At 38.2% G+C, this 12332-nt stretch overlaps 1 protein-coding gene across 16 annotated transcripts in view; it reads right to left on the bottom strand.

Moving 5' to 3' along the window:
* The window catches only part of MTHFD2L (methylenetetrahydrofolate dehydrogenase (NADP+ dependent) 2 like), a 230645-nt gene that overhangs the window by 164962 nt on the left and 53351 nt on the right, over positions 1–12332 (bottom strand). For all 16 annotated transcript variants that reach the window (XR_010322077.1, XR_010322075.1, XR_010322081.1 and 13 more), the window contains 2 exons: positions 7554–7706; positions 5729–5836 (listed from right to left, as the gene is read on the bottom strand). Coding sequence is in view for 7 of the 16 variants with exons in the window: in XM_064285700.1 (XP_064141770.1) it covers positions 5729–5836; positions 7554–7706 (261 nt within the window). In the remaining 9 variants the exon portion in view is untranslated. The remainder of the gene's footprint in view (positions 1–5728; positions 5837–7553; positions 7707–12332) is intronic.

The following is a 12332-nucleotide window of genomic DNA, read 5'->3' on the forward strand; positions in this document are numbered from 1 at the left end:
CTGATGCCTACAAGAAAAAGTACATTGTAAAGTATTATTTAGAATATTATATCATATTTCTAATACAATACTTTTATAGACTTCTGTAAAATCTGAGTTTATTTAAAATTAATACCAAAAAAAGACCAGATTTGACCCCAAAAAGAAAATACAAAGCCCACCAGAAAAAGAAAATAAAATTTCAAATAAAGGTCAAAAATGAATTATTAACCTCAGATCTTGTTACTCTAAACTTTATGGTTATCATGACTACAGATTACTAATTTAAGCATAATAATGGAAATAATAGTAATAACCACAATTGACATGTGCCAAGGACTTAACTTACTGTGTGCCATTAGGCCCTATAATCAATGCTTCACATTCATTATCTCATTAAATGTTTACAATAACCCTATAAAAAAGATATTACTATTACCTATGTTTTACAGGTGAGAAAAATGGAGGCTAACACAGGTTAAATGACTTGTCCAAGGTCACAGGGCTTGGCAGTGGAAGGTGGCCTGACTCTCTCTAGGCCTATCCTTATAACGAAACACGCCACCCAGCTTCCAGGTCTGGATCTACCAGTTCCCTGATGTGGGGCTTTGAACAAGTCACTTCTGGTCTCCAAAGCTCATCTCTATCACCGCAAAATGGGAATAATATTAACATATGTCAGAATTGTTGAGAACTAATTTTTTTTTTTTTTTAAATAAGATAGTTTATGGGAAAGTATTGCACAAATTGTGGTGTTAAATAATGCTACTAATTATGTTATTAATGAGATAAAAAAACAAAATAGTATTATTTTTGTTAGAAAATTTTGACCAAGAACCAATCAGCATTTTTTCTTCTTTTCATAACTAAGTAAATATTTCTGTTTGTTTGCATTGTATTTACTATGCTTATAATAGAAATTATTACATAGAAGCAAATATGAATCAATCTTGACTATACCCTAAGGGATAACAGTTAAGTACTACTAAATTATGCTAGAAGTAAATAGTAAAATTAAGAATGCACTTTTGTAGATGAAAACTGTGCTCATACCACCATATTTGGCATTTCAAAGAGCTTTTCAAAAGTAAAGTTTTTTCAAGTTACCTAGAATCACTGTCAAGCTCTGTCATGGATTGAATTGTGTCCCCCAAAAATATGTATATCAATTTGGCTAGGTCATGATTCCCAGTATTGTGTGATTGCCACCATTTTGTCACCTCATATAATTTTCCTGTGTGTTGTAAATCTTGTATCTATTATGATGAGATGGAATTAGCGGCAGTTATGTTAATGGGTTAGGACTCAGTTTACAAGATTGGATTGTGTCTTGAGTCAATCTCTTTTTAGATATAACAGAGAGAAATAAGCAAAGAGGCATGGGGACCTCATACCACCAAGAAAGCAGCACCAGGAGCAGAATGTGTCCTTTGGACCTGGAGTCCCTGCATCTGAGAAGCTCTTCCATTAGGGGAAGATTGATGACAAGGGCCTTCCTCCAGAGCCAACAGAGACAGAAAGCCTTTCCTTGGAGCTGACGCCCTGAATTTGGACTTGTAGCCTACTAGACTGTGAGAAAATAAATTTCTCTTTGTTAAAGGCAGCGACTTGTGGCATTTCTATTATAGCAGCACTAGATAACTGAGACAGACCCCATTTTTCTATGATCAACATACGCATGGTACTTTCTCGAAGTATTTAAGTCCTGTGTCCCAGAAAGGGAAATAATGTTTAAAAATGTCATCGTTCATCATTTTAGATAAGTGATTAAAGTTACCATTGGACTTATATTTCCATAGGGTTTATGGTTTTAAAAATTATTTCATATGTATTACCTCAATCAATAATAACAATTGTGAGGATGGCACAGGATCGGGCGATGTTTCCTCCTGTTGTACATAGGGTTGCTATGAGTCAGAACCAACTCGATGGCACCTAGCAACAACAACATCAATCAAGATAATACTTTAAGCAAGTATTATCATTCAAAATTTGAGATCAGGAAATTGTGGTTCTCCAAGGTTAATACTGATAAGAAATCTATACATGGTGCTCTATGGGTGGGTGTGCGTGTGTGTGTGCATGTGTGTGTGTGTGTACATGGGCATACAGGTATATATCTTGTGGGTAATTATTAGAGAGCAAAAAGCGTTCTCCCTCTCACTGGAATTAAAAAATCAATGCAGAACTTGCTGAATCAACAATTACGAGAGTTGTTGTTATTACTGTTGGATGCCGTGGAGTCGATTCTGACTCATACTGACCCTATATGATGGAGTAATACTGCCCCCCTAGGGTTTCCTACACTGTAATCTTTTTGGAAGCAAATCGTCAGGTCTTTCTCCTGCAGAGCTGCTGGTGAGTTCCAACAGCCACCAGCTGAGTACTTAAACACTGCACCACAAGGGCTCCTGAATCAACAGCTAGGAGTAGTAAAGGGTGAAAGGACTCTGACACACACATAGACCAATAATTACTTTTATTAAGAACATGAACTTGGTCTTTTACCCATACTGGAACAAAATACAGGATTCAGCAGACAGTGATGAGTTAAGTAACACTTGTGTCCACTGCTCACAGCACTGGCTCAAGCAACCACAAAAATGCCCCATCACCCCTTCGCCAGATTTCCTTCCCATGTCCATTTCCTCCCCAGGGAGCTGCTCAGCATCCAGCTATTGTTGTTGTTGTTAGGTGCCTACCGAATTGGTTCTGATTCATAGCGACCCTATGTACAACAGAGCAAAACACTGCCCAGTCCAGCACCATCCTCACAATTGTTGTTAACTTGGAGCCCATTGTTGCAACCACTGTGTCAATCTTTCTCACTGAGGGTCTAGACTACTGAAAAATCCAGGGTTCTGGAATGATGGCGAGATGACAGATATCTGCAGAAGGTGGCCACATGTACTCAAGCCTACCACATTTTGTTGGGTTTTCTTAGTGACTTAGGGGTCATTATTCCCCCAGTTCAGTCACTAGTTGTCTAACCTAGGACAATCAGTTAACAACTTTAAGCCTCAGCTTTCTTATCTAAAAAGTGAAATAACTAGATGACTTTGTGACCCTGATACCTCGCAACATGTTTTCTCCTTTTCAAAACTGGCGATTGAGAGTTTGACATAACTAACACCATAATGATACTCTAAGTAACCTATAAGTCTTTTTGCTTGGTATTTTGTACACTCTCAGTTTCAATGTATTTTTTTTATTACACCAGCTGCACCAGTCTCTTTCCAAATGGGTGCAGGGCCTTCTTGGCTCTTGCGGCCTTGGTCTCCCTCCTCTTCTTTGTTCTCTTGGGAGACGGCCTTCAGCCTGCAAGATGGCAGCTAGGAAGGCTGCCTGGCATTTTTGGTCTGCAACTTTCTTTCTTGCTCCTTATCTCAGTCAGAGTAAACTTGGCAGGCCAGTTCCACTAGCTGAGAAGTTTTTATATAAGTTTTTTTGCCTGTTACAAACGTAAAGATTAGAGTCCAGTTGTCCGACATGCATATCTTTAGTTCAATTAAGAGTTTCTTGTAGTTGTTTTGTGATGTATACTTATCTGACCATCTGTGGGCTATGTATTCCTTGCAAAAATGATATATAAACTCTTGATGTAGAAATTGCTTTTTGGGGCTCCATAAAGACAGCCTGCATTGCTGCCAGACTCCACGTTGGTGTCGCCTCCTAATAAACTTTCTCTCTCTTTCTGACTTAGAGTACATTTCATTGGCTCAGCTGCTCTAGGGCATGGACCCTAATCTGGCAACAACTTCTAAAGTACCAAGATATTTTAGGAATTCTAGATCCAACATTCCAAGTCGTGGCGAAATGAGTTCTTTTATGTGGTCTTTTGCCTTCGTTCTTTGGAAAAACAGCTTGAGAGATTTTTTTCCTAAACCCTGAGGAGTTATCTTGCCTTAATTTTCTACCCTAGGGGCTTTGTTACTTTTGTCCATGTTGATTGATATTTCCCGGGTAAGCTGTAAACAGCTTGAAGTTTGATACTTTTTGTCTGGTCCTAGGCTGCAGCCTGACCTAAGATTGGTATGTACCTTGCAGGGATTACTCAATAAACTATGCAAGTAAAGTGACCATAGACTTTGCAAATGAAGTGTCTGTAGTCTACTATGCAAATGAAGTGTCTCTGGCCTACTATGCAAATGAAGTGTCTGTGGCCTATCAAGAGGGTATTGGTCAGTTCCTGGCCCTGGTGGGAAGGCCATGCCTTGAAATTGACGAGAAGTTTGTAGATATAAGCAGTCAACCCCACAGAGGTTTCAGAGACAGAAGGAAGCAGGAAGACAGGAAATAAGATGAAGCAGAAGGACAAAAGGCAAGAGAGAAGAAGCAGAGAAAAAGGGCAAGGAACCTCCTAAAAGAGCTGTAACATGAACACTGTAGACAGCGACAGGCCCAGAAGAGGCCCCGAGGCAGAGTCAGCGGTAAGAGATGGCAAAGCCAAGAGGAAGCCTGTCCTCAGGGGACTGAGAGGAAGCCTGACTGGCTAAGAGGAGCTGCACTGAAGAAGGGAAACTTTGCTTACATGCTTCCTGATCGTGATCCTGAGTTGTAGCCGCTGACTGTGATCCCAAGTTGTACCTTGTTGCTTCCTTAATAAACCACTTGACTGTAAGTAGGTCTGTGAGTTCTCTGTGGCCACTGCAATGGATTATCAAACCCAGAAGAGGAGAAGACAGTGCCATGGAATTCATGGCTGTTGTCAGAGGTTGGAGAGTGGAAGTATGTCTGACCTTTACCTCTTAGGAATCAGCTTTGGGCTGATCCTGGTTGTTACTCCCCCTAAGTTAGACAGGTTCTGATGCTACTGTTACTACTCCTACCATCTCACACAGGTTTTTTGTTTTGTTTGTTTATTTTCTAAGACGTGTGACTTTTATGCATCTCTTGGCAATTCAAACCCACTGAAAGCCATCTTGGAAGATTGGCCTGGCAAAAGATCACAGTCTCAAAAACCCTATGGAACAGTTTGACTCTGCACACATGGGATTGCTATGCGTTGGAATCATCTCAACTAACAAGAGTGGCTTTTCATTTTTCTTAGCACTGATATTGTTACTGGTTTAAAGAAAGATTATATAGCCAGTAGAAAAAAACAGGAACAAAGGGGCCACATATTTTCAGTAATTCCTTTATTCATTCATAACATTAAGTGAGGAATAAGAGAAGCTTTAATTGCATAAAGGAGACCCTAGTAGCCCTGGTAGCGCAGTGGTTAAGTGCTTGGTTGCTAACCAAAGGTCAGCAGTTCGAACTCACCAGCCATTCCATGGGAGAAAGATATGGCAGTCTCTTCAGTAAAGATTACAGCCTTGGAAACCCTAGGGAGCAGTTCTGTTCTGCCCTATGTGGTCACTATGAGTCGGAATTGACTCAGTGGCAATGGATTTGGTTTTATTTGGTCAGGTAGGTAGTGCAAATGGTTAAAGTGCTTGGTAAATAATCAAAAGACTGCAGATTTGAGTCCACCCAGAAGCACCTTGGAAGAAAGATCTGCTGATCTATTTCTGAAAAATCAGCAAATGAAAACTCTAGGGAGCACAGTAATGACACACATTTGGTTGCCCTGTGTTGGAGTAGATTCAATGGCAATTGTTTTTTTGTTGTTGGTTTACTGGTTTTTAATTGCATAAACCCACAAATATGCTAAGTTACATTTTCAAAGGTCTTTAAGTGATAATTTTAAGAAGTAAAAAAAAAAAAAAATTACATGAAGGTACAGAATCTCTAAGGTCCTACCTACCTCCTGGCCGTTCATGGTCTCCATCAGTGTGCAAAAGCATCGCAATGGGCATTCCTACATTCTTAGATCTTCCAGCCACAACCACATTTTTCCCAAATGTTTCAATTCCTTAAAATACAGAGTTTGGTTTGAGTGCAGAATCAACAAGAAGCAAATTAAACATCTGAACAGCTAACCGAAACATTATTTAAAAACTTTTAACTAATTTAGATTATTTTGTGGCCTCTGATGCGCCGACATGCATTATAAATTTCTTTTTAATGCTTTTTGAATTCGTCATGTCCTTTCTAATTATGTCCTCATTGAAAAATCACTAATATTTTCAACCTGCCATTAAAATACTTTCAAACATTGAGATTCACATGAAGAGTTGGAAGAAGTATAGAGGCTTAAAATATATTAACTACTAATTGAAATAAGTAAAGTACAATAATGTCAAGCTTAACTGGCAATCAAACTTTGAGCAAATCTGGGATAGAATGAAATGAGAGGAAAGTGTTTTTCTCAAGCTCATGTACTTTACTCCAGAGGAAACAAGCACTAAGCTTAAGAGTTTAGAAGAGTATGAAGCATAAACTTAGTGATTTAACACACTTTACCTCTTTTAGGTTTCTTCATAAGTAAAATGAGAAACTTAGAACTAAGTTTTGCCAAGTGCTAACATTCTAAAAGAATGATTCTAGGGTCTGCTTTCTCTTGAAAATTTTTTCTCTTATTTGGGGAACAGCAGATTAGGAAAGAGAACATAGCTGTCAGAAATGGACGTGGCAGCAATGGAGGCAGGAGAATCATCAATATAAAAGATAATATGAGGTCAATTAATGTAAAGGTAAGCATTTCTACATACTTCCAGAGTCCAGGAGAGCACTGCCATATTTAGCACTATTCAATAGCAAATGTTTATAAGGAAAACCTCAGTCATTCAAGATTGTTCATATATGTTCAGCATATTTTATTTTTAATGATAAAGAAAAAACGTAACTGTCTTAGTCATCTAGTGCTGCTATCACAGAAATATCACAAGTGGATGGCTTTAACAAAGAGAAAGTTATTCTCTCACAGTCTAGTAGGTTGCAAGTCCAAATTCAGGGTGTCAGCTTCAGGGGATGGCTTTCTCTGTCCGCTCTGGAGGAATGTCCTTGTCATCAGTCTTCACTTGGTCTGGAAGCACCTCAGGGCAGGAACCTCAGGTCCAAAGGACACGTTTTGTTCCTGGCACTGCTTACTTGATGGTACAAGGTCCTCCCTCTCTTCTAGATTTCCTTTCCTTTTATCTCTTGTAAGATAAAAGGTGGTGCAGGCCACTCCCCAGGGAAACTCCTTTTACATTCCATCAGGGATGTGACCTTAGTAAGGGTGTTATAATCCCACCCTAGTCCTGACAGGCACCGGTTAGTCCTCTTTAACATCACAAAATGGAGGACAAACACACAATACTGGAAATCATGGCCCAACCCAGTTGACACATATTTTGGGGTGACACAATTCAATTCATGGCAGTAAACACACTTTGGAAAGATTTTCATCAAAACACACTAAATTTATAATTTAAAAGTGAGGAGACACACCTGCTATTTGGAAACTTCACTCTGCAAAAAGCCACTCCCTGCAAGATGGCATTACATGTGCTAACTTGGCACATTTTCCTCATTTGATTTTATTTTGAATTACTCTTTGACTTCCATAACTTTATATCTTTCTATACTCTTAAGTTTTATGGCTTATCATTTTATGTCACTCGATAGGACTGAGGTGGTTCCATCAAGGCAATGCACAAATAGTTCAACATTTATTATTCAGTCCCTGTAGACCCCGAGTTACCAACCTGTTCTTTTGATTATTTCCCAAACAGCACTGGCAGTGGCAGGGATGAGAGAATGCTGATCAAGGCACAGTCTTCCAATATTGATAAGGTGAAATCCGTCTACATCTTTTTCAGGACTAATTCCATTGCATACTGTTCGCTCATCCACGTGGTCTGAAAAGCAAATAAAAATCGGTCTAGTTTAAAAAATTGTTATTTATCTGGGAGCCTGGAAGATGAAATCCAAGGACCTACAGCCAGACCACTTATGTTTTAGCTCCAGGAAAGGAATAAAATCATTTCTCTTTTCTTTTTCCTGTCACCAAAATAGTGAGCCACTCTGCTCTTGGCTGACAGTTATAACAAACTGCTGTAAGAGTATTTCAGGGCCAGAAGTGGCTGGCCTGATGAGAGGGAAATATTTGTGAAATAAAAAATACCAATGAGATCTGGGAACAGTCAAGTGATATGTCTTTGCCTCGATATGTTAGAAGGTTTAATTCTACCTTTCTCCTATACAAATCATTCTATTAATAGGTTTCTATTAAATACTTCAAGCACTAAAAATTAAAATGGCTTTGTTAGTGTTAAAAAAAATTCATAATAGCATTAGTACCGAACTTCTTCTCAAACGACATAACAAAAACTATATTCTTTCCCTAAAGCACTAGCACATGGAAATCCAAACCACCATTGTGGTTTTCTACATGGAAGTAAAAGCATATAACCTGAGTAATGAACTAATCAAATGAGATATGAGATGCCAATTATCTCATTTTGAAAAGTAATAAGTATAGAAACATAAAATGGGCTCTTACTACTCCATGCAGAGTAATTTAGGTCACCATTAATCCAACAATTAACCCATGTGTTTAATATATTGAAATACAGGTATATCTGTTACATAAAAGTTCTTTTGTCCATTACACAATAGATGTCACTTAGACATAATTGTGAAAAATATGACCACAGCCTAAGTTAAAATTTCATTCAAGGAGCTATGCCTTGTACCTTAGAACTTTTACTTTTCAAAAGTGACACTGCTGCCACTCTATTTTGAATAGGTCCAGTTTACCATCAGTAGATTACCAAAGTCCCTGAAATGTAAAAGTAGTCATTTGAATCATATTCAAATAGAAACACGGTCTTTGGAACGTCTCTCTATTCAACAGCTTTTCACTGTCAGCAGCTGCATTCATTCTATGATGTTCTAGGAGAGTAGTCCTCCGTATGTTTTCCCTGAAGCTAGGAGCTCATTACATGTGTTATAGTAAAACTTAAAACGAAATTACATATTCAGTTTATTACTTGAGGATAAGAATAGTGGTTATTTAATTTTTTAAAAAATAACATGGAATCTGGATGATGATGATTCATTTTTTAGTCATCCATCACTCATACAGAAACCTTTCCCTCTAAAACCATTTTTTTCCTTCTGTATTACATAGAAATACAATAAATAGTAATCATTTTAAATACTGTTATGGATTGAATTGTGTCCCCCAAAGATATCTGTCAACTTGGCTAGGTCATGATTCCCTTGTATGATTGTATGATTGTTTACCATTTTATCTTCTGATGTGATTTTCCTATTGTTGTAAATCCTATCACTATGATGTAATAACATGGATTAGCAGCAGTTATATTGATGAGGTCTAAAAGATCAGGTAGTGTCTTGGGCCGATCTCTTTTGAGATATAAAAGACAGAAATGAGCAGAGAGACATGGGAACCTCATACCACCAAGAAGGTAGTGCCAGAAGCTGAGTGCGTCCTCTGGACCTGAGGTTACTGTGCTGAGATGCTCCCAGACCAAGGAAAAACTGATACATGACAAGGACCTTCCTTCAGAGCTGACAGAGAGAGAAAGCCTTCCCCTGGAGCCAGCACCCTGGATTTGGACTTGGACCCTACCGGACTGTAAGAGAATAAACTTCTCTTTGTTAAAGCCATCCACTTGTGGTATTTCTGCTACAGCAGCACTAGATGACTAAGACAAATACCATTCAAAATTTAAAATTGGAGAGGCTCCCACTTTCTTCCTATATTTCTTTTAATCAAGACACTTAATAGCCCCAAAAAATCTCAAGGAATTTACTGTTTCTTCTAATGTTCCAGATACTACACTATTCCTAGATTAAATAACACGCGTCTAAAAAAAAAAAAAAAAATTATAGCATCAAACACTTTATAATCAAAAAGGCCTATTGTTATAGAAGGAAGATAAATAAATACATTTCATGCTTTTGACTGGCTGTAACTAAAAGTCTCCAGAAGTTTCACCTGTGGGGCAACTTGAAGAGAAAAAATAATCATGAGACTCAATAGCATCAATTTTCTCATAATGGTTAAAAAACATTTTTGATTCATATGGTTCTTTGGCAAGCAGCTAACAGCTTAATATACTACCCAAATGAATGAGGAAACTCGCATTATTCACTTTGTTTGCTTTTCTCTCTATTTCAGATTATGAGATGCTATTAAATCATGCAAAAAAAAAAAAAAACTCATCAAATTAAGAACATAATACCACAATAGAACAGCTCAGAGAATGCCTTGAAGGACCACATTGTAGAACTGCTACATATACTCAACTACATATATATGCAATATATACTGAAGATACATTTTGTAATTTATTTATATGTTTAATTAACTTTGGACAATGAACAGAAAAAAAAATAACATCAACAACAATAACAAGCAAATTACTGGCTTATCTTCCACCTGAGGATTTTTATAACATCACTGTTTAAAAGTACTCCCTTCATCTCCCCCATACCTATAGAATATTATAAGCTCATGAGCATAACAAGTAAGGTCTTAAAAAAAAAAAAAAGGTCTTACTTTAGCCTAATTATATCTTTTTCCTATTGTCCCTTCTTCTCTTCCAAGGCTCTATCCCTCTTCCAACCATCATCATCACATATGCCTCACCCTAGTCACCCAGGACTGTCTCCCATTCTCCAAGCCCTTAGCATTAACCTTTGCATTTCTGTGCTATTACTCATGATTTTTCCATTAATAATCTCCTTCCTCCCCATTCTATCTGCCCGCATCCTATTCGTTTTTCAATAGATTGATCAGTTGCCACCTCAATCTGAAATGATACTTTTTCCACTTCTCTTTCCCTTAGAACTCTGCTAGAACTACTATAAAAATAACTCAGTATTCGGTTAGTCAGTTACATTAGCTACTTAATTATATGTCTCTCTTATGAGTGTGAGCCTTTTGGGACACAGACATTGCCTTATTAAACTGATTCACCCACAGTTTTCTCCATTTCAGTTAATGGCAATTCATCCCTCTGTGTTACTTAGGCCAAAAAAACTTGCAGTCATCCTGAACTCCTCTCTTTCTCGCACACTCAGCATTGGAAAATCCTTTAGTTCCACCTTCATAATGTATCTAGCATCTCACCATGTCTACGGATACTATTCTAGTTTGAGTGGCCATTATCTCTCCCCTGAATTTTTGCAACAACCTCCTAATTAGTTCCCTGCTTCTATGTTTGCACCCATAAAATCTATTCATAAAACTGCAACAAAAGTTATGCTTTTAAAATGTATACCTGATCGTATCACTCTTGTCTCAAAACCCTGCAATGCTCCTCATTCCCTTCAATGGCAAACAAGGCCTGACATGATTTGCACTGCTCCAGAACTTTAGTTATCTCTCTGATCTCATCACTGATTACTCTCCCTTTCTCTCACTCTCTTGAGCTCACATTGGTCTTCTTCCTGTTCCTCAAACATATCAAGCACGCCCTGCCTTGGCTTCAGCTCTTCTGTCTGCCTGGCAGACTTTTCCAAAAACAAAGTCACTTTGGCTAAATCCCTTCCTTATTTCAAATCTTTGCTTAAATGTCGCATTCTCAGTAAGGGCTATTCTGACCACACTATTTAAAAATTTAAGTTCCACTTCTGGTAATGGTGAGGTAGGTCATATTGGACCAAACTTCTCACAGAAAACAACTGTAACCAATGAAAAATTATACACACACACACAAAACAACTACCTGAAAACACTGAAGAGTCATCAAAAGCAGGCAGAATTTGGAGAGGAGTGGACATCTGAAAGAAAGCAATGACATTGGACTCATTTCCTATTTTGGAGACTATTCTAGTCATGGACAGCTAGAATTCAGATTGAAATCTGCAGTCTTACTGGCTTAAGGATTCAAAGGGCAAAGTTTGGGGCTATTACAGCAGCTGGGAATTGAGGGGGTATATCCAAGAAAAGAGGTGTCCCTGAGTGGCACAAAGAGTTAAGTGCTCGGCTACTAGCCAAAAGGTTTGTGGTTCAAATCCACCCAGAGGAACCTCAGAAGCAAGGACTGATGATCTACTTCCAAGAGATCACAGCCACTGAAAACTCTCTGGGGGAGCACAGTTCCACTATGATACACATGGGCTTACCATGAGTTGACGTCTACTTGATGGCAACTGATGTTTTGTTTTTGTTTGTTTGTTTTGGTTTTCTCCAGGAAAGGAGAAAGACACAAAGAATGGGAGGCCCAAAAATATATATATAAATGCCACCCAAATCTATGGCTGACCCCTGAATTACACATACAGGAGGAAATTTCCAAGCAATCCATCTAAGGTTAAGAGAAGTGAACAGAGATGGCAGCTGCAGCTTTCCAAAGGAAAAGAAAAGTTTGAAGCCTTCAATCTGAGAAAGACTTTTACAAAAAAAAACCCTTTATCCAGCATCACATTGAGCTCTTTGCCCCAAACATCAGGAAGAAGACAAGGGTGTCTGCTCCCATCACTTCTATTCAATGTTTTATTGGCAATGC

The sequence above is a fragment of the Loxodonta africana genome, chromosome 5 (genome assembly GCF_030014295.1).
Source record: "Loxodonta africana isolate mLoxAfr1 chromosome 5, mLoxAfr1.hap2, whole genome shotgun sequence".
Taxonomy (NCBI): domain Eukaryota; kingdom Metazoa; phylum Chordata; class Mammalia; order Proboscidea; family Elephantidae; genus Loxodonta; species Loxodonta africana.